At 38.9% G+C, this 23916-nt stretch overlaps 1 protein-coding gene across 2 annotated transcripts in view; it reads right to left on the bottom strand.

Moving 5' to 3' along the window:
• MATR3 (matrin 3) overlaps positions 1–22933 on the bottom strand; it is a 41216-nt gene extending 18283 nt beyond the window's left edge. Inside the window, exons 1-5 of one of the 2 annotated variants that reach the window (XM_063447523.1) lie at positions 22777–22933; positions 11203–12245; positions 5162–5223; positions 3048–3083; positions 2281–2414 (exon numbers count right to left, since the gene is read on the bottom strand). In XM_063447523.1, the coding sequence (XP_063303593.1) occupies positions 2281–2414; positions 3048–3083; positions 5162–5223; positions 11203–12084 (1114 nt within the window). In that variant the 5' untranslated portion in view covers positions 12085–12245; positions 22777–22933. The remainder of the gene's footprint in view (positions 1–2280; positions 2415–3047; positions 3084–5161; positions 5224–11202; positions 12246–22776) is intronic. The other variant, XM_063447524.1, reaches the window with a different exon arrangement.
• Positions 22934–23916: the final 983 nt, after the last annotated feature.

Below are 23916 nucleotides of genomic sequence, written 5' to 3'. Positions count from 1 at the left end.
ACAGCGTTCTCTAAGGTAAATGTGAGCCTTGCCTGATTGGTAACTTGCAAGGCTCAAATGCACCTATCAAGTATAAGCCTTTCCCCGTCCTGCGGACCTCAGTCTGCGCGGTGCCCTCGCTGGGTGAAGATGGATTGATTTTTTGGGGCGTCGGTAAGATTAGAAATGTTAGTCGGAAACTTCATTTTTAAAACAGTGGACTTATCCATGGGTCAGTGCTAGTGAATTTCGACTCCAGAACAGCGTTCTCCCAGCTGGTCGGGAAGCCGAATGGGCTGAGGTACAAGTTTGAGCAGGGTTCAAGGGCTTGCGTAGCAGACTCAGAGATACATGCTGTCAACGACAATACTGCCTGTGTTCAGGAGATAAGATTTTTGAACACGTGCATTCGTATATCCGAACGGCAGCCACCCAGGGAATGCTTGTTTGTGGTTAACAGCCAGGGGTGGTCGGTTATTACGAGGTGTTAACAAGGGGGACCACGCGGATTCTTTTCAAATGCAGTACCCTCGACTTATCCACGAGTCAGCATATGTCACAATTGTTGATAAAAAAAAAACTGCACTCGACTTATAGACGAGTATATACAGCATCTCTTTTTATTTGGCCTTTTTTGGGGATGAAAAAAGAAGGTTTAACAAAAAAGAAGACATCTAATGGTAATTATAATTTATTTTTATTTAGTTTTTTGTGTGTGTCACTCACTATTTTTAGGGTGAGGGGGTAGGAAGGGTTTACTTTTATTGGGGAGGAGGATGACAAGGGGCTTAGGGACCTTTAGTCAATTGTGCGTTTGCCAATGGGTGGGGTTTGGGACAATAGGTCCCCCCCCTGTTACTTTTGGCCCCGACCCGCGCTCATGGGTGGGGGCCGGGGGGAAGAGACAATAGGTCCACCTCCCTTTTGATCCTTAAGCCCTGGAACAATAGGTCCGTCCCACCTGCCACTCATGGGTGTTGGAGACAATATCTGCCCCCCCTTGTTACTTTTGGCCCCCACCCACCGCTCATGGGTGGGGGCCGGAGGGGGAGGAAGACAATATGTCCACCCCCTTTTGATACTAGGTGGGGCCGGCAATAGGTGGGGATGCTATGTTCTCCGTTCAGTTCAATAGCCCCCACTCACGCATAGTGGGGGGGACACTATGTCCTAACCCCCGTTCATTAATTTTAATCTCCCTTAATTACGAAGACTAAGTAATCTTTACTTAGTATTAGTCAATTTGGCTGAAAGAACAATCTTGGTCATTCAGCCTTTTGGTAGATAGCTGCCTAATATCGTAGGAATTAGGGAGCTATCTACTAAGCAGCTGCAAGATGCAAATGAAATTCTGATTCGAACAAAAAGTCCCGAATTGCATCCTAACACGAATGGACAAACTGTTCTCATTCTGTTAGGACGAAATTCGGTAGTTTCGCCGGCGTCTTGTCTAAATGACCGGACCTTTGGGAATAGAGAAAGGATGCACCCCGAGATCACAGAGGAAAGGGTGAGTATTGTGGGACAATTTCTTTGACCCACAGTAAGTGGCTCAGAGCAAGTCAAGCGTAGGAAAAATACATAAGACAAAATTGTCCCTACTTTGTCTTATGTTTTAAAGAAAACTAGAGCAGACAGGAAGAAACAAAGAACAGATCCTGAGAGAGGGAGAGAAGAGGAAGCGATTGGGGAAAGGTAAGTTCGGCACGACAGTGCCGCTTTAAGAGAAAAAAAAAACAAAAAAAAAACACCTTCTTTGGCAAGTTCATTTTTGCTCCTTTACTGTTAATGAGTTCACAGTGCCAGAAACACAAAATTAAGAAAAATATCTACTTTGACACAATGACGCATATATGTGACCAGTACATAGAGAGGGGGAAAAAAAGTGTCTGGACTCCCCTGGTGCCATCCCTCCTTTCAGCATTAAACCTTTAATTACTTGAAGCAAAAGTCCCCAAGAAGCATTAGCCTGAGCAGCTAGTGATAGAAGACTCCAGGCACTACATCCATGTACATAAATAATCTCCATTTAATAGGGCTTAACCCCTTAAGGACACATGACGTGTGTGACATGTCATGATTCCCTTTTATTCCAGAAGTTTGGTCCTTAAGGGGTTAAACTAAGAGATGGCACAATGCTCAAAATTGGCCTAGCCTGTAGGATGCAAAAAAAATTAGTACTGCCTTGGCACAGAAATGAGTTAACATTTGCTCAGTTTATTAATGCATCATATGTAGTAATATCAATAAAAAGCATTGGCTCTTTATTACACACAATATCTCTAGGTTCCTTTTACTGACCTAGGTGACCTCTGTGGCCTCCACGTCCTCCTTCTGGACCACCTCCCATGTGTAATGGAGGAGGAGGTGGTGGTGGTGGTCCCAATATTCCTGGTGCAGGATTAGTGGATTTTTGAAGCATAAATGGATCAGCCCTGTAGAAACATACAACAGTTCTCAACATATCTAAATATAGAGAGTAAACAAAGTATCATTCAAATACCTAAGAGGCTTTAGACAATTTAGAAACACGAATGTCCACCAGTCCCATGTTCTTAACATATTAAAATAAAGAATTTTAGAAAATAAGAACACGTTTCTTATACTAGATTTGGGAATTCTTTAATAAGATACATCCAATTTTTTTTACATTTAATTTTAATGTTAGGCAAAGAAGCATCCAACACAACTTGACACTCATTTACCAGTAACTCATCAAAGTGCATAGGATTTTTGGAACAAAATCAGTTGAACTCAAGTGGATTTTGAGAGATGCGTATGGAATAAATATGCATGCAAACTGTGGGTATTTACATGCCTGTTTTCATTCTCAACAATATCAGGAGCAAAGGTGGCATTGCAAGTTGTGATATTTGCGATCTATGGCATATTCAACAGAAGTCCTTTTCTACTCGCCCTCAATTGTAATGGCCCTCAAAAATGCAATTCTAAAAATGGGTGCCACAGCACATAAGATCAAAGCATATTAATAAACAGTCTGATAATATCCACGCACAAAGTTTCAAATGAAAGCACTTTATTATTTAAAGTGCATTACAGGAACTTACATTCCACGACCAGCATCTGGATTCCATTCAGGATATCTAAAAAAAAAAAAAAAAAATTGAATTACTATAAACTAATAACACAAAAAAAACCCCACAAGATAAGCAGTGAGGTTGCTTGCATCCTAAAGAATTCACAGGCCATAAGATGAGGAGCTGAACTCTCTACATAATGATATTTGCAGAGAGCCCTCATATTTGGTTCTCTTACGTTTTGTGGTTTTGTCTTACCTATACATTGTTGTAAAACTAGATATTTCACATATTTAAGACATTTGTCTAGTTTTTATTTGAGCCTTAATGATCATCCTATGGTAAAGTGGGAAAACCATTAAAGTCACAAGAACCTATTTTAATGCTATAATGTCTGAAAAAAAATATAAACTTTAGTACTAGGTGAGGATCAAGAAAGCAGCACCACAAAAGTGCAATAAAGTAATTTTTTAACCCCTGTAGAAGCTAAAACTATTTTAGCCTATTGTAAATGTGTACAAGGCTCAGACCCATGCTTACGTTCTTTTCTTTCATGGTATGAGCAAATCTAGTACGTCAAAGTATTGCATTTCACAAAGATACAATCCCAAGGTCAATGTAAATATACACTCAGGGCACCAATACAACTTTAATGCATTTAATAGATGTAGGCCTCATTAATATGCTGGTTTTTCCATGCAAAAAAAATTATATATATATTTATTTGTTTTGCACAATACTGCAACATAAACCTGCCTCTTTATTCATGACCATCATGCCAGAAAGACTTCCTTATCAAAAGGTATGCACAAACTCTTAGCCCCAAAAGCACTGAGTAAGCTACTTTTAAAGCACAACCTGGCTGCAGACAGTCAGAGAAACTACAAACAGGTAGTGGTATTTTTACTATATGCCTTCCTGGGTGTCCTTTCCTTCTATGGCAGATTACTTTGTAGTCTTTCTGAAGTGAGGGTTTGTGTCTAAAAAGACAGCCGTATGGTGCTGCATTCTGTAAATTATAAAAAAAAAAAAAAAAAAAAAAAAAAAACACCACACACTAGATTTCAGCATTCAGCACATGAGATTGCATGTATTAAACTAATATTTGTGCCAAAAGAATGCAATTAATGTGTGTGTGTGTTTGTTTAATGTACCCAGTTCTCAAACACCAGACTGTGCATTTGTTTTATTTTTCACTGACATTTATAAAGCACCAACTTATTCCGCAGTGCTGTACTTGTGACATTACCAACTTGTGAGATAAAAATACAGTTAGATCTCCTAAATTTATTTTTTTTATCCCCTCTCAAATACCTAACATTATACTATCTGAAATGTTAGATTTTTATAAAGAATTTTCTGAATTTTAGCAATTATAGTCCTGCATTAAAATGTATTATTTATTACAGTATTACCGTAGAAGGGAGCTTTTACCATTACATGTCAAGTATTAAAGCAAAAAGCATGTATTCTTAATGCTACAGTGTTGTCCAGTTTAGATTCAAGCGGGGCTGCCTGTGATATTGCATTTGAGAGGCTGCTTGTGGGGTTGTGTATGTGGATTGTCAGTGGTGTTTTTGTGGGGACTGTTTGTGCTATTGGTATAATGGGGAGGCTCCTTCTGCAGCTGTGTAAATCGAGCAGTGTAAGTGGCTTCCCTGGGGTCCAAGCAGGCCAGGTACAGGTCAAGAGCTGCAATACCTGCTACAGGCTGCTCTACTGCAATATGGATTGCCATTTACATGTGCAGGGAGGAAGTGATCTGAGATCCCCTACCTCCCTCCTGCTCCCCCACCCCACACAAATAAACATGGCACAAAAATCTGAGGTACTTGAATTTTCACAGTTCTGTTTGCAAATCAGGTTCACGGTTTAGTTAATATGTTTTCAGAAGCAGATCTAAAACAAACAATTCTTAAGACTAATCTGGGAAATATACTTGCACTGTTAACAGTCATTTATCAAAAACATAGGTTTCAATGCTACTAAATAGATTGTGCGAAAAGTATATAAAAATCCTAAAGTTATACCCAAAATCTCACATGCAGTTATTAGATTATAGCTTTTAAAGATGTTGGACCCAAGTTTCTGATATTTTGCATTAAAATGGACGCTGAACCACAAATGAAGAAACAGTAACTTACATTTCAAGAAGCAGCTGGCAGCGTCTCCTGTGTGTCGGTCCATTAATGTGTTGGTTCCACTCCTAAAATGATTGTAATTGGTAAAAGGGAGTGGGGAAGAGAGAAAAATTGAGAGCAATATATAGTTTTTTTTTTTGTTTTTTGTTTTTAAACTTTACACATTTTTTGTGAAGAATGATCCTCATACACTCCCTTTAATTTTAAAATTTTACCTTTTTTTCCCTCGGCTGTCTCATAAAACACACTCATACATTCAGCGGCAAATTCGAGCTTGGACAATTTTTTTAACAAAAGATCCTATGCCAACAAATGCTTTGTTATTTCTTTATAAACATTTAAAAAAAAAAAAATGAAACATTAAACAAACAAGAGGCTATAATTAACAATATTACTGTCCAACAAACGTGTTAGATATGCCTTTATAATCTGATGAACATATAAAAACTAAAGTTGAATAAACCCAGATAAATAGTTCAAGATTGTCCCACTTACTCTGGGCACTACTCAAATTTGTAAATTTCTCCTGGGATAGAAAAAAAAAAAAAAAAGGCAGGCCTTACAACCTGAGCGATTTTTGCTAAATCAGACCCTTTTTCATTTAATGAACTAGTGGTTTAGCAGATCTTCCGTTTTGAAAGCTTGCATGAGTCGCAGTTAGAGGAAGATACTTTAGATTCTGCTACTTCCAGGAGGTTGCTACAAAAATTGCATATTTGTTTACACTAGAAAACAATGGTGCTAAAATGTAATAATTCAATGTGTATGTTTTATTTAGCCAACATTCCAAATCCGGTAATTTATCATGCCTGAATTGTGAGAAATCTATGAATATGCAGTTGTTGAACATCAGGGATACAGTGAAACAAGGGTTTAAAACAGACAATAGTGTCAGGAATACAAACATGTATTCCTGACTATGGGTGTAAATAGCTGTTTAGTCACCTTTTTCCAGCGTCACGCGTGTCCGGTTATAGCTGGCCCTGTTGTGCAGCACTGACCAAAGAAGCACCTCTAGGGGCCATCTAATTGACTCCCTCTAGAGGTGTCCCTAGGCAGCAATTTAAACATGGGCAGTGTTTACATAAAATGCCTGCATGTCTACACTCACCAGAACAACTACATTAAGCTTAGGTGACTATAGTGTCCCTTTAACTATGTAAAAGTTTTGCCATTTTTAATACATATCCTACACAGAAAGTCTTCTTTGCAGTAGATACTGGGGGTTATGAAATAGATAAAACCCTGCAGCTCTCAAGCATCTAGTGAAATATATAGTGTTTCCTATGGCAAATACTTTTGTGAAGGCCGTTTAACCCCTTAAGGACGCATGACAAATATTACGTCATGTCATCCTTCACTTACAAACCCATGGCAGAATAATTTTGCTATGCAGTATTTTACCATCAGGGACCGTTTCCAAACTGGCCAATGTTCTGTTTGCAACATTCAAAATGAGCCCTGCAAACAAGCATTTATCTTGAGATTTAAATTTCCATGTCCCAGATACAGGTTGATACATGGGGCTCTCCTCTGTCAGTTGGGGCCACTTGTTTAGTGGCCCCAGACGTTTTTATGAACCACATACAGCCCTTTAACACAGCATAATACATTTAAGCTGCTTGAGAGACCCCAAGGTCTGAACAGACCATGAAGCATCTCCCTACATGCCCCAATGCCATTTTGATTGGTGCTGTGCTTTGTCAGTAGCAATGCACTGGGTATACTATTTTCTAGCAGGAGACGCCGGTCATACTAAAAATAGGTAGATGACAGCAACATACCACACATTCCCTTAGATAATATCAATACTGATATCGGCGAAAAACCCATGGCATTAGGATTAACATGTATTATTAGGTTTGAATAAGTATTAGCTTGATGTTATAAATAAGATTAGGTTAAGGATTAATAACCTAATTCGTTGCAGGGTTGAGAGTAGTGGGAGTTGGCACCCAGACCACTCCAATGGGCAGAAGTGGTCTGGGTGCCTGGAGTGCCCCTTTAACCCTGCAAGTGTAATTATTGCAGTTTTTATAAACTGCAATAATTACCTTGCAGGGTTAAATCCTCCTCTTGTGGCTGTCTATCAGACAGCCACTAGAGGGACTTCCATGTTCTTAAACAAATTTTAAACTACGCTGGACGTCCTCACGCTCTGCATGAGGGCCTACAGCGTTGCCGGAACCCCCATAGGAAAGCATTGAATAATACTTTCCTATGGGAAGGTCTAATGTGCGGCCATTGCTGCGCATGCGTATTAGGTCTCCCCCCGCTGGGAGGAGCCTGACCCAGCGTCGAGGGACATCGTCGCTGGATTCAGGCAAGTGTCTGAAGGAGTTTTAACCCCCTCAGCAACAAGGGATGAGGCACTGTAGGATTCTCTAGTGCCAGAAAAACAGGTTTATTTTCCTGACACTGGAGAGTCCCTTTAACCTCTTAAGTCATGATTCCCTTTTATTCCAGAAGTTTAGTCCTTAAGTGGTTAAGCACAATTTAGTGTTTAATCTTAATCTTTATTGCAGTAGCTTACAAAACAAATGCTAGATTGAAATGTACATGTACAAACAAAAAAAAAAAATTACAATTCCCTAAACTTTGAAAGAAATTGATGATAAAATGGCTGTACATTAAATCTCAAAATATACCATATGACATACCTTGTGATGTCTACTTTCAAAAGTAATTTGTACGGTTAAACTGCTAGGTAGTGTAAGATAGTACAGTAATAAGTAAAGGTTTACAAAATAAACAAATATTAAAATAAACAAATAATGCTATATTTATGTAAAAAAAAAAATAATATATATACTACTACATAGAATTGCCAACATAAAGCGGAGATTGGTTGTTAAATGGCTATGTAAAAGTGTCAATATATATATTGCTTGACATTGAAATGTTACTTGTTGTATAAATTAATTTATTTTAAATTACTTTTCTTAAGCTGCACTAATTATGCACACATTGTGTGAAAAACAGATTTTTTTCCCTACACCTTTTTACAAATAAGACATTTTATTTGTATATTTTACATCAAACTTAAGTCTTTTTTGTCCGTTACAAAATACTATATACTTAATAGATAACCAAAAACAACTGTTTTAAGAAGAAAAAAAAAAAAAACGCTGGTTTCGATTTGAGTTACCATTTCTGTGCCCCTCCCACCATGCCAAAAAAAAAAAAAAAACACACAACAACAAACTTGTATCTGTACCAGCGCAGAAACAATGTTCTTCCTTTAGCCAGATTCTCCTATACTGGTGTTCCTCCCCTAGTTGCTAGCGAAAGGATGTAGGGGAAAAACATGGACAGCATGGAATGGGGGGGGGGGGGGGGGAGGAGCCTTAATAAATTAAGACCCTGGATTGTTAAAGACTAAAAAGGATTCGGTATAGGCAACATCATGGTTACATGGTATCTAATTTTCAAAGACTGGGAAAATATAGCCAGAAAATAACATTAAAAAAGTCCTCGTTAAACTTCTTTACATTAATAGGTTAGGCTAATCCTAACACATCACAGTAGTTCTAGTATATCTGTCATGATAGTGTTAACTTGTCATGCGGAGGGAGACAGGTGATCCTTCCACAGTTTTGTCATGTCCGGGAATATGATTGCATATATTATATTGATGATCCTATAACAGAGGTCAAAATCAGATGATAGAGCAAGTTTACGGTGGTATAAAACATTCTCCAATTTGAAGCTAGATGTCAGATGACAGGGCAAGTCCATAGTTCGTTGTAAAGGTCAGCTGTTGGTGACAGTACTTTAAGCATGAGGCAATTGAGCATGGTCCCGGTTGATCTGGATACAGGACTACTTTTTGAGAGTGATTGCTGAATAGATCGTCAAAGAGACTAGACGTCTGTAGAAATGTTTTCAGAGATATGTTATGAATAGGAATGAGTAGAGAAGAGGCTGTTAAGAGACTCTACATCAGGATCTGTATTGTGTCTTGGAAACTTAAGACCACAAATGTAAATTGTAGCTGGTAGTGCATAATGTGAAATGTCACAAAAGATAATATAGCTAACATTTGAGTCAAATATTTGCAGGAAGAACATGATTGCACATATAAGTGAGTTGTCCCCTGTCCTTCCCTTCTCTCAGAGAGCTGGAGGCTACTAAGCAGGAGTTTCCGTTAGCCCTCCTGATCGAAGCCATGCACAGCCGAGCGTAGCTCATGCAAGAGAGATGGAATCTCTCTGTCCAAAATAGTGGAGGTAGGGAAAGGCACCAGACAGGCCCAAAGTAAGAAGTGAAACTTGTCTACTGGTCTGACTACTTACATTGGATCTGTCACTCTCAGCACCATAACTACTACAAAACACTGTGGTGGTTGTGGTGCTGGGAGTGTACCTTAAAAGCACATGGGATGGGCAAAATACCACTGCAACATAGATTTGTCAAACCCAGCTGTACGGTATTAATGAGACCTTATTAGAAAAAAAAGAAGCGGCTATTTTGGACGATATATGATACATAAAAAAAAAAAAATGCTAAAAAGCTTTAAAATTTTGTGTAGTTTACCAAGTTATCTTTATATGTCGCTAGGTTATGTCGTGAATGGTTAAAAAAAAAAAAAAATACATGTTTAAAGTTAATTCAGGGGGAAAGAAAATCTGGAACTTAAAATAAATCTTTAGAATTGCTTTTTATTTTTAATATACATCTTTGTAAGGTTTGTTAAGCCAGGCTTAAAAGGGAGTCTGCAATATCAAAATCAAGCATGCAGAGCAGAAACAATGAAAACTGTTTACTTTATTACAATCCATTATTTATTCTTTAGAGAAATGTAAAAGTTAAGAAAGGAAGCATACTTTCCAAAGAGTAGGGCTTGAATAAGAAACTGAACCGAATTTTAAAAAGGAAGGTAAAAGAATCAGATGTACAGGTGTGTGGAGGCACTCAAGTAATTCAAAGTGGTAAAGGAGACATGCCTCCACCGTAGGTGATGGGGAGAATGAAAGTAGTTAAAAACGCACAGCATAGTGCATGTAAGACCATCATCTACATTTATTAAACGGACGTTTGAAGATTACGGTAGTTTTCTATACAGCAAACCAAAGAAGCAGTTTGCAACGGAATTTGAATTTTCTGTACAGCTGGTCAATGTAAGTTTATATTACAGACACAAGACCAAGTCGAGTAAACTACATGATTAATTAGACAGGACTTAATGAATTTCGAAGCAAGTAAAATCTTAAACAATGGCTATTCTAGAAAGCTAAACTTTTGGGCCAGAGCTGCAGATATCGTGGACCAATTTGGAGGGGAAGAGGGTAGATAAAAGTATTTCTTAACAGACAGTAAATGGCAAAAATCAAGCTCTTTAAACAAAAAAACAAAAAAAAATAGGTAGGAAACTAGATTGCAGCTTAGACAGAGGACCTTTAATGTGTACGCTCATATATGAGCAGTGGGAGGTGTCCAACTCAGGAAGGTTAATGAGTAGTTGATAAAGTGGTGCGGTGATTTCTAGTACCAAAAATCACACCAAGGTTATGTAGGCATAGTCTTTAATGGCGGTACTTTTTGACAGTAAAGAAACCACCAGTGAATTTGTCAAGAAGAGAAACAAAAAATGACCTGTAATTATTGAACGTTGCTGCAAAAAAAAAAAAAAATCTCCTCATAGAAAGAGACTTGGTACTTCAAGAGCAGATTTCGTTATTGGTTCTGCATTTATTAGATAATTTCAAACCAGTAGGCGCACGCATAATCAAAAATGCTATTTCAATAAATTGAACACCAATAGTTTGACCAGTTGCCAGTGGGAAACAGATGAAAAGAAATTATTCCTGACACACAATGGCATCAAAGTTTTATGAAAGGATTCAAAAAGAAAAAACAAAAAATACATACAATAATATATATATATAAAATGACAAGCCCCCAACCATTTTGGGGAGAAGGAATATTTATTTTGAAGCAATTTAAAGCATGGCAAATAAGAAGGAACGTTAGAAGAATATTGAGAAAAGTAATGCAAGAATAGGAAACAGATGAACAAAAATAAATTGTATGTATGAACTCACCTGCTTAGTATGAGCAGCAATATCACATATGGAACATATGTGGGGGAAGCCTTTAGGTAAAAATCCATGGAAATCATCAATATTGCTACTTGACGGCAATCCTCTTGGTTTTTCAAAAAGTGATCTTTCTTGTGATCGGCTGTAACCCAAACGGTCATACTCATTTTCAAATTTGCTATAAGGGGTTTCAGAAAACAGATTCTCTTCTCTAAACCTCTCGCGCTCTCTTACTCTGTCATCTTCAAAATCTAGTCGGTCATGAAAACTAGCTTCTCGGGAACGATTCCCATGATCATAATCAACAATAGGGTTCAAACCAGATGAACGATCATCAAAACTATCTCTCCTAAATGGTCGTGCATCATCCCAGTCATCACTAGGACCTCTCAACTGTTGATCTCGAGATCGACCTTCTCTGAAAGCTAATAAAGGAAGTTCTTCTGATCGTCTTCTTTTAAGTTGTAGAAGAATCTGGGGCAAGTTTTCAGGAGTGATTTTCTCCTCTGGATAGCGGCTTAACTCGTCCAAATCTCTAGAAGAAAGACCAAAACTGGCCAAAATTTTACTGGCCTGATCAGAATCTCCTCGATGTTGAGAGGAGAGTGAGGATGGCGCTCTATTACCAATGTTAAATATAGAGGGCAAACTTTGAGAAGCGGAACTAGATGACATTGGATTATGAGATCCTTGCAAATTTAGCTTTGAAATTGCTCCAAGGTTCATTAAACTAGCAAGACGGCTAGATCCTTGGCTCAGTCTTCCAAGAGAGGATGGTACATTTAAGGACTGATTAGCAGCAAGAAGACCTACTCCTGTTGCATCACGTCTGTGATGAGCCGACATATCTCTATTTACTGATGAATGCTGATATGATTTTGCCATTGTAGAGCTATTTTATTTTTTCCCCAAAGTTGAAATGTCAGTGGAGCAATACAAGGGAAAAGTCCCACTAAGAAACAAATTTATGCTGGGGATGTGGGTATGCCAAGAATTAGAAACAACTTTTGAAGAATCTTCTTGAAGCAGAAAGATGGCACACAACTCTGTAGAAAAACAAGCATTTTTAGTCAAACCAGCCAAAGTACAAAAAGGTTTACATCCTTCCATTATATCAATTTGGGCCATAAAAATAGCCCCTGATCTGAATAAGAAACATAGAATTTAGTAGCGCAGCGTTTCAGAAGCCAGATATATCTATTTAAGAGCAAATCTGTTTAAGGAGCCATGACAAAATATAGCAGTTAAGACAATATACATTAATACACACCAATATATTTATGGATTGAACACAAACCTCTCATGCTATTAACTCGTCTTCCTTCAAATAAATGTATTCCTAGCTGTGCCTCACCACTATGGTTTGTCTTTCAAAATACACTCATCACATTTGCTCTGCCCTACCTCATTCTATGCTATGAGTGATAGCATGAATTTCTCAAATTATTTACACAACTTGTGCATGTATTATTTATATCCAAATGTGGAATTTGAACAGTTTCACAAGCTACACAAGGCTTTTAAATTTACTTATTTAAATCAATACACCAAAATTTCAAGATGAAATGTTCTTATATGCACTTCTGATGCACTCACAGATAACTATGGCCTAGGTTATATCCCTAAAATGTCGGCAACCAGAAGAGCAGCTTTAAGGAAAATTTAGTTACATTCTCATTTCTTAAAAAAAAAAAAAAAAAAAAAGTGTATATTCATTTCAGTCAATATTTTTAAAATTATGTTTTTACTTTTACAGCAGTGTGAGTGGCAAATTCCTTCTAAGAGTATGACAGTTGTATGTGATCCTCTGTAGGACCAGCTTTTGAGGTTATGGAATGCCTTGCCCTTGACTTTTGTTGTCATTGAACTTAGAATAGCATGCATATACTGTTGTCAACAATCAAAACCAGCTCAGGTAGTGACAATAGCACAGTATTTGATAGTGTGAGACAACTTACAAAGTGATCTGACTTCCCTATAATCAATATGAGTTTTTAGACAGTAAGTATTGTTTTGCAATTTGGCCTCCTCAATAGCATAGTCTAACTTTGATGGCTTCTATCTCACAGCATCAAATGCAGTGCAACTGTTTTCAATTGAAGATAATGTGACCGTGTTTCGGAGTATTCTACATAAGCTGAGATTCAGCTTATGATTAAATCAAAATGAATATGATGAGTTTGCCCCAAGAGTAAATTGGTTTTTAAAACAAACAGTCAAACATGTTCAAACTATCTATCTGGGCATAAAATGTCAAGTCCTAGGCTACTAGCCAAGTCTTAAAAATGACTTACTTCTGGAAGCATGGAGGGTGCATGGCACATGGAATTCCTACTTGCCAGGGCTATGTTTTCACTCACCAATAGCTAGTGTAAATTTGATATAGATATATATATCCTCCCTGATTTAAGAGTCTGTAACCAAAGTATACAAATGAAAGCAAGATAAATAGTTACCCGATTATTGCTCAACCAGTTCTAGAATAACAGTCATAAACTAGTGCCAAAATAAGTCAAGTACAGTATGTAGGCACAAATACCTAGTAGCCATGATAAAAATGCACATGACACTGTAAAAGAGACAAGAACCAAGTCAGGAGTTACCAGAAGACAAAACTCTGTTTAGGATAATTCTGGCCTTTAGCTCTATTTCATATTTTTATGGTAGGAAGATTTTGTCCAGTCTTGTTCTTTAAGTGCTATATTAAATTATCAAATGTTATTTAACAGAGCAGTGTTCAAAACATACCAAAATCAAGACAAAAACACAATATTTTAATTCCACAAATAGACATGTTTCTGAAGAGGGGAGGGGGAGATATCAACTCCACATTCTTAACTACAACTTATTTTGGAACGCAAAATATTATAGAATTATTAAGCTTTTCTCAGTGTATACAAGAATACACAAAATTAGAAGCTTAATTTACAGGCTTGTGCGTTTCTAGCATGTTTTAAAAAAAAAAAAAACACTTTCCCTTTCTTCTGTATCAGATGTTGATTTCATTGTCTGTGTGACTGTCCTATAATTCATATAACCTAAACCTAAGTGTTTAGCATACATGTCCATTAAATCAGCCAATATGGGTTTCACCTGTCAAACTGATGAAAGCTAATGTTTGGAAATCCTGGATTAAGGGGACAGTAAAGCAGCAAATTGACAATTCTAATGCAATAGAAGATCTATTCTTTAAAAATGTTGTTCCAGACTATACACAAACATTCCCAGTGAAGAGATGGATGTTATGGACTATATAATATTTTGAAAACTGAATATGGCAAGCATGACAGACAACCACGATGCATGAAACAAGAATGTCTGAAGGCGGAGGTAGAGTGTAAGAAAAGTGTGTGCTATGCAGGGGTAGGCTGCACATGAACAAGTTGCACATGAAGAAAGGGAAAGCAATCCACCATGAGAACAGGTGGGAAAGAACCACTGGGTGGTAACATGGTGATGAGGATATGGAGTGGAAGGTTGATGTTGGGGATGGAGGCGGCAGGTGGCATTGCTATCATTGTGCAGTGTGTGGGGGCAGGAGAGTTTCTAAGAAACGCAAAGGGGTGGAGAGATTTAAAGAAATGCAGGCAGCAAGGTGGGGGCAGGGGTCCGAGAAACAGCACTGGAGGTGTTTCATATCAACACAGAGGGCAAAGGAAGTCTTTCACAGAAAAGCAGACGGCAAAGTGAGTGTTTCAGAGAAATTCAAAGTGGCCACAGGAAAGGTTTGAAAAGAACTCATATGGCAAAGGGGAGGAAGAACTTGATTTTGCAATTTTACTGTCCACACACCAGAATTACCAATTTAGTGAAGTACTCAAAGAAGATCTGCACTAAATATTTTGGAAGTTGAAAAGGTGAGCATGACAGGGACAACAAGTGCAGGAAACAAGGCTGCATGGTGAGCTATGTTGTAACATATTACACTTTAGCAAAGAGCTACTGGGTTGAGGACTTGGACCAGGATGACCAAATCCAACTGGTGGTGGGGAAACAATCATGATGGTGAGGAGATAAAGTTGAAAGTGGATGCTGAAAATAAAGAGGTAGGTGGAAGTAACTGGATCCACCATTATTGGGGAATAAAATAAAAATACAGGAGAGGCACAATGTAGTAGATTTTAGAGAAATGCAGACAGCATTGGGAAAGGGATGAGTTTCAGAGAATCTGAAAATTTGGTGGGGAAGGATTCCAGAGAAATAAAGACAGCAAAATATTGGGGACAGAAATTCCGATAAATGTAGATGACAAAGTATGGGGAAAAGGAATTCCGAGAAAAACAAATTGCAAAATATAGGGGAAAGTATTTCAGAGAAGCAGAGAATGCAAAGAAGCAAGAGAATTCATGAAAATGCAGACATCAAAGATGAGAGAGGCTTTCAGAGAAGCAAACAACAAAATATGCGTTGAGGGTAAAGGTTGAAGAGAACAGCAGACTGAGGGCAATGAAAAGTGTTTAAGCAGGTGGCCTTGGGGATGAAAGTTTAAGAAAAGTACAGCTGGCTCCAAAGAAAAGATTTTAACCCCTTAAGGACACATGACGGAACTATTCTGTCATGATTCCCTTTTATTCCAGAAGTTGTGTCCTTAAGGGGTTAAAGAAACGCAGCCAGCTGAAGGATGAGGGTTTGAAAGAAACAGAGGAGGAAGAATCTCAGATAAACATAGACAGAAGGGTTGGTAGCAAACCAAGATAATCAACTATTCTGCAGAAGCTCTGACTGAATATTGGGGCATAAATCGTCAAAGGAGAATATTTGATTCCAGTCAACCAAACAAAACTACACAGTATAATCTAACCCAATAGTTCCAAACATCAAGAAATGGTTTTCAGTACACACATGATAAAATTTGCTGAAAATGCATGTTTATCAGAAACACTAATCACACCAATTACCATATACTGACAAACACTGTAGATATTTTTAATAATTTATGTTTTTATGCAATGACCATGGCCACTTCACATGATGCTTTGAGTATGTGTACCCTGGAGTCTGTAAATCCCTTTGGCAGCATCAATGGGGCATCATTAGTGATCCTGGAAAGAGCTGGAAAATGTCAATACTGTGCATTTGTCTATGCACAGAGTGGCATTCATAGTCCGAGTGATCAGCTGATGCTATCAGCCAATGAATGAATGGCAGAATCAAAATAGTTTGCAGAAGCCAGATGTTAAGTGTTAAGGAAAGCAGTGTGAATCGAACACAGGAGAGGTGTGACTAGGCTAGATATACAAATTGATATAACTCCTAAATAGATAAATAAGCAGTGAGACTGCAGGGGGGCCTGATCTAGATACACCAAAATCATTTCATTAAGCACAAATTGTTAGGATATATATCTCTTTAATCCAGACCTGAACCTGCTACTGCATCCATCCATTTCCCATGTCACCAAGAAGATTGAGGAGTTACTGCAGCAACCTGGTACCCTAGAACTACTCAACAAGCAGTCTGAGCGTCTTCAGCAGTATAGCTAACTAAAGGATGGTGTGATTAGTAAGCTCAACCTCTCACAAGCCCTAGTCCTAGTCCGGCAAACATTACACAATGGAACATCAGTGGCCACTTGCGATGAGGCTGCCCAGCTCACCAACGACTTTCCTGTATAGCTTCAAGAAAGGCAGTGGTGTTTGCCAAAATTACCTAATGGTAAAGGTGCAGACACCAACTGAAATATAATAAGATGGGGCAATATATTTTAAACAGTATATTGTGCACAGAATTAACTCAGTTGCGCCAATACTCCTTTGTAAATTGCACTCTTCCCAAATGTTAACCCTTTGTAGTTCACACACTCTTTAGAAGCTAGTAAAGATTAACCCTAAATTCCAGTTCCTATTTCACAGTATTCATATGGACTAACCCTTTATGTGCATGCAAATTATCCATCTGTTTCTTTTACTATGGATGCAATGCTTCTATAATTTCTTAGCTGATACTAAAGCATCATGGGGAGATTCCACTGCAACACATCCATATCCAGGCAATTGAGTGCAATTTAAACTTTACTCCCTTGTTTTGTGACCACAGTAAGCAGTTCAGTATTATTCACTGGGGTGAGAGTATGAGAAATCAAAACGGCTACTTTTTGAAGAGACACATGCAAAAGTAGCAAGGATTACTCTCACACGTCGCCCCAGTGGCATCAGGAACTGTTCTGATCACTACACAGCTTATACACTGTTGGCAGCATGTTACAACCACTGTTCATTTTTAAGGCATTTCCGCTCATCCCATGTGATATTGAACTGCAGCTGGGAGATAAGACACTTATACAAAACTCTTGCACATAGGATCAGAGCCCAAAATGAGACTCCTGATTTGTGGTTCTTATCCAGTGAAGGAATTGTTTCCTACAGTACTAACACTAGCATTTAGAACGTAAAAATGTGATAACACCACCACCCATTAATAATACAATATCTATTAAAAAAAATTAAAAAGCATTTAATGTATTAATGTAGCAATTTTAGCAAAGCACATAAAAGAAAACCGTAATGGGAACAGAAACCATAATCAGGTGAATATATCCCCTGCTGCCTGTCAACACGGTCACAGCTCTCTGCAACTCATACTCTGTTAGACTTGTATGTCATCCCATATTTACTGTGCCAGGTCAAAAGAATAAAAAGTCAAAGTAGTGCATAACATAGCTTACAGTACCAACTATCTCCATTTTTAAACCAAACAAACAAGAATGCAAAATGTTAAAGGCTTCTTGAAAAATTTACCTTAAAAGAAACCTTGCTGTAACAATCTGCAAATACAGGTTGATTGTTTAAGATACAAAGCTGAAATGCATTTGGATGCTTAAAACTTTTGCAAAGAACAGCGAATTGTACAAGTTTATACGGTACACAGGTCATTTACTAAAGAACAATCAAAAAATTATCAATCTCGCTTGAGCCAAGTGATATTGATCATAAAAATTGGCACCAAACCGGGCATCCTAACACCCATGCATATCAATGAGAATTTGTGAAGTAACCAAGCTTTATCTATAAGAAAACCATCCTGGCTCACCCAAAGCTGGCTTTTTTTCTAGTAACTGAGCATCCCTAGATTAGATATTTTTTATTTATTTATTTTTAAACGGACACTATGGGAACCCAGACCACCTTTAACTCATTGAAGTGGCCTGGGTGCAGTGTCCGTGTCCCCTTAAAACCTGCAGTCGAAAACATTGCAGTCTCAGAGAAACTGCAATGTTTTTATTACAGGGTTAAGACTTCTACTAGGGGCAATTTTTGCTGTTTCACATAGTGTAAAAAGAATTTTAACCCTTTATTTGCCTGTTGGGGCGAACGGGGGAGAGAGAGACTTTAGTGTTAGGAATAGGGATCGACCGATATCGATTTTTTTAGAGCAGATACCGATAATCTGTATACTTTCAGGCAGATAACTTACCGATATTTTGTCCATTTACCATTTTAAAAAAATAAACTATTTCAACACAAATCTACTGTTAACTTGTTTATTATTTATTCTTTTGCCAAAAAAATTTGTATTAAGGTAAATGCACGAAATATACATGCCAGTCAGAATTTTTTATGTTTTCCAGAATATGTGTGTGTGTGTGTGTGTGTGTATAGTGAATGCAGTGTGTGTGTGTGTGTGTGTGTGTGTGTGTGTGTGTGTGTGTATAGTGAATGCAGTGTGTGTGTGCGTGTATAGTGAATGCAGTGTGTGTGTGTGTGTATAGTGAATGCAGTGTGTGTGTGTGTGTATAGTGAATGCAGTGTGTGTGTGTGTATAGTGAATGCAGTGTGTGTGTGTGTGTATAGTGAATGCAGTGTGTGTGTGTGTATAGTGAATGCAGTGTGTGTGTGTGTGTATAGTGAATGCAGTGTGTGTGTGTGTGTGTATAGTGAATGCAGTGTGTGTGTGTGTGTGTATAGTGAATGCAGTGTGTGTGTGTGTGTGTATAGTGAATGCAGTGTGTGTGTGTGTGTGTATAGTGAATGCAGTGTGTGTGTGTGTGTGTGTGTATAGTGAATGCAGTGTGTGTGTGTGTGTGTATAGTGAATGCAGTGTGTGTGTGTGTGTATAGTGAATGCAGTGTGTGTGTGTGTGTATAGTGAATGCAGTGTGTGTGTGTGTGTATAGTGAATGCAGTGTGTGTGTGTGTGTATAGTGAATGCAGTGTGTGTGTGTGTGTATAGTGAATGCAGTGTGTGTGTGTGTGTATAGTGAATGCAGTGTGTGTGTGTGTGTATAGTGAATGCAGTGTGTGTGTGTGTGTATAGTGAATGCAGTGTGTGTGTGTGTGTATAGTGAATGCAGTGTGTGTGTGTGTGTGTATAGTGAATGCAGTGTGTGTATAGTGAATGCAGTGTGTGTGTGTGTGTGTGTATAGTGAATGCAGTGTGTGTGTGTGTGTATAGTGAATGCAGTGTGTGTGTGTGTGTGTATAGTGAATGCAGTGTGTGTGTGTGTGTGTATAGTGAATGCAGTGTGTGTGTGTGTGTGTGTATAGTGAATGCAGTGTGTGTGTGTGTGTATAGTGAATGCAGTGTGTGTGTGTGTGTGTATAGTGAATGCAGTGTGTGTGTGTGTGTGTATAGTGAATGCAGTGTGTGTGTGTGTGTGTGTATAGTGAATGCAGTGTGTGTATAGTGAATGCAGTGTGTGTGTGTGTGTATAGTGAATGCAGTGTGTGTGTGTGTGTGTATAGTGAATGCAGTGTGTGTGTGTGTGTGTATAGTGAATGCAGTGTGTGTGTGTGTGTGTGTATAGTGAATGCAGTGTGTGTGTGTGTGTATAGTGAATGCAGTGTGTGTGTGTGTGTATAGTGAATGCAGTGTGTGTGTATAGTGAATGCAGTGTGTGTGTGTGTGTGTAGTGAATGCAGTGCGTGTGTGTGTGTGTGTAGTGAATGCAGTGTGTGTGTGTATAGTGAATGCAGTGTGTGTGTGTATAGTGAATGCAGTGTGTGTGTATGAATGTTAAGTGTGTAAAATGGGGGGGAGGAATTTTTTTTTTAGATTTAATTTTTTTAAATTATGTTTTAGTCCCCCCTCCCTGATTCTTACCTGGCCAGGGAAGGGGGATATGGCATTCCCTGGGGGGCCCGCCACACTCTTACTTACCTTCCCAGTAGCTCTCCTGTCTAACTCTTGCGGCCTGAGCGCCACGCGGAACGTTGCCATGGTAACTCGTGGCAACGCTCTGACGGCCATGGGACTCACGAGAGTTAGACAGGGGAGCTGAAGGTAGCTACTGGGAAGGTAAGAGTGTGCTGGCTCCCCCAGGACCCTGATCTGCATTGTCGGCAATGTCTGAATCTTTATTGGCCGATACTTCGTATTCCTAATACTAAAGTGTTCCTTCAATCTGGCGTCAGACAAATTATACTGATAGATTATCAACTCCTTTAGCCACCTCTAATGGCCCCACTACAATTTCTTGATCATTCCTTTCCCCTCCCGTGCTCTGTCTGTGACATCCCTTATTCAGGTCTGGTTGTGATCCTTTCCTGATTTACTTTTTGCTACTGGCCTATGTAGTAAGTGGGCTAAGGGCCCAGAAGTCCCTCTAGTGGCTGTCTGGTAGAGAGCTACTAGGGGTGGAGTTAACCCACCAATCTAATGCAGTTTATATAAAAAAAAAAAAAAAAAGCAATAATTAACTTTGCAAAGTAAAGGGACTTGGGCAGTGGACCAGACCACTTCAATGAGCTTAAGTGGTCTGGGTGCCTATAGAGTCCCTCGTGCACACACCCTGCAGTGATGGAAAAATACATTAAATAGCTTTGTTTATGCAGCCTTAGCCACACCTCCCTGCATGTGACTTACACAGCCTTCCAAAACACTTCCTGTAAATTTTGAGCCAATATTTACATTTTATTTTTTGCAAATTCTATTTAATTTTGAATTATAATTAATAATAATTTAGAATCTGCTGCTCTGTCAAATAGCTTGCTAGACCCTGCAGGTGTGTGATTAAAGGGACACTATAGTCACCTGAACAACTTTAGCTTAATGAAGCAGTTTTGGTGTATAGAACATGCCCCTGCAGCCTCACTGCTCAATCCTCTGCCATTTAGGAGTTAAATCCCTTTGTTTATGAACCCTAGTCACACCTCCCTGCATGTGACTTGCACAGCCTTCCATAAACACTTCCTGTAAAGAGAGCCCTATTTAGGCTTTCTTTATTGCAAGTTCTGTTTAATTAAGATTTTCTTATCCCCTGCTATGTTAATAGCTTGCTAGACCCTGCAAGAGCCTCCTGTATGTGATTAAATTTCAATTTAGAGATTGAGATACAATTATTTAAGGTAAATTACATATGTTTGAAAGTGAAACCAGTTTTTTTTTTCCATGCAGGCTCTGTCAATCATAGCCAGGGGAGGTGTGGCTAGGGCTGCATAAACAGAAACAAAGTGATTTAACTCCTAAATGACAGTGAAATTGCAGGGGAATGATTTATACACTAAAACGGCTTTATTTAGCTAAAGTAATTTAGGTGACTATAGTGTTCCTTTAAAGTTCAATTGACATAGCAGGAGGTAAAACATTTAAAGCAAGTTACATCTGATTGAAAATGAAACTATTTTGATTTCATGCAGTGATTTAACTCCAAAATGGCAGTGAATTAAGCAGGGAAACTAAAGAAGAATGATCTATATACACTAAAACTGCTTCATTAAGCTTAATTTGTTTTGTTGACTATAATTGTCCCTTCAAAACCGAAATCACATCGGATTGAAAATATTTTATTTTTACTCCTAAACGGCACAGAATCGGACAATATGACTGCAGGGGCATGATCTATACACCAAAACCATTCCACTAACCTAAAGTTGTTTTCGTGCCAAGAATATCCCTTAATATAATGTAGGCAACAGCAATGGGTTTTTTTTTTTTAGTCAAATTTTTCACAGCTGTGACGCTCCCTGTTTACTAACACAAAGTGAAAAACTATGTTTTATATAAACTGGTATAGGAGGATGAAAAGTCTCAAATAAATGCACCCATAACTGTATGCACAGCTCAGTGTTTTGTGCAACTGCCTACAATCCAACAGCCTTACAAGAAAACCTTAAACATGCATCTTACACATACAAAGAGCCCGACACGGGAATCACATTTTAGGACATGATTGCGTCCTCTGTAATAAATGGACGGAGTTTTGGGGCCTCACATTTGCTCTATCCCCACCGATCCTCTACTCTGTGCTGCCCGAACAATCACACCGCAAACCATGGCAATCCGGGAACACAGGAATGGCTTTGTTTTTACACGAGATGCAAAGTGCCCCACTGCCAGGATATACACCGCCGTGCTTCACAGCCAGCACAGCGGACCCTCCGGACTTACAGGACACACCGCGGCCATCTTATAACGCAACAAAATGAGAGCAGCGCGGTGCGGCCCGCACGAGGCCCAGGCGGACAGAGAGCAACCTGCGCCATCACCGGGAAACCGGCGCCGAGGCAGACCAGGCCGCACCGCGCACTGACACCCGGAACAATACACAGCGAGCATGGCGCCACACGGCCCGATAACACAGCGCACACAGAGAACCGGCCACACCGGAGCACGGCTCATAGGGAGAACATGGCGGACTTACGGAGACCCGGAGCGAGCAATGGCGGCCGCAGAGCTGGGAGTCTGTTCCTCTCCTCCTCCTCCTCTCGCAGAGATCCTGTAACTCCGCTACAGGCACCGAGCTCCAATCACTCGAGCTGGACAATACCCACAATGCACTGCGTGCTGGGGGGAGGAACACGTGTCTCTGCCGAGCTCCACCTACAGACCGCCCGTGGTATACACGGGGTCAGTCAATGTGCAGCCACCTGGGGATATAACCAGACTGGACTGGGAACTGAACGGCACAATGGAAACAATAAATAGCCCAGCAGTGACTGTAGATGAGACAGAAATGTTTATTATCATTATTTTTTTGTCCCAAATCAGCAGTTTATTTATTTTTTTCACTTTTTATTTTTGACATCTTGGGTATTGCCAAAATAGCATGATATTATCCGGTAACATTGGGTATCCTACTGAGAGATATAATATTAGACATAAAAAGTGCACAATATCCGTCAAATAACATAAGTATGGTAGACTGCACGTTTTTGTTTTTTTAAGTATTACAAATAAAGACTAAGATAGCCCAGTATAACTAAAGGGGGGAAAAAATATAGCACAGCTAGTTCTTTGAATTCGACTTTTAATTAGCGAAAAGTGGAGCATAGAGCAGAGAAATTGGGCCATTGTGTAAACTCTTGAGATACAGCTCCCGAAATATTTCTTATAAGCAAAATAAAAAGGAAGGATGCTCTGACGGGCAGTTACACCGCCTAACCTATGGAGTGTGGGGTGATATGTACGCTTTCTTCATTATTATTATTATCTCCATTTATATAGCACCAACAGATTCCGTAGCGCTTTACAATATTATGAGAGGGGGGATGTAACTATAAATAGGACAATTACAAGAAAACTTACAGGAACAATAGGTCGAAGAGGACCCTGCTCAAACGAGCTTACTATCTATCGGAATATTATAAAATTATTTATAACTGTCACCTAAGATGGTTGCAGTCTGAGAGAGCTGTGACTGTTACAGGGCTGTAAACTGATCAAATTGCCAGAAAAAAACTGTTAATTTGCCTTGACAAAAAACGGATTTACTTACTGAACACTTACAGCATCATGATTAAGCAAAAGAAATCAGAAAAACTGAGTTGCAAAGGACACTAAC

This window comes from Pelobates fuscus, chromosome 3 (genome assembly GCF_036172605.1).
Source record: "Pelobates fuscus isolate aPelFus1 chromosome 3, aPelFus1.pri, whole genome shotgun sequence".
NCBI classification, from domain to species: Eukaryota; Metazoa; Chordata; class Amphibia; order Anura; family Pelobatidae; genus Pelobates; species Pelobates fuscus.
Note: the sequence above shows the minus strand (reverse complement) of the source record. Positions and strands in the feature narration are given on the sequence as shown.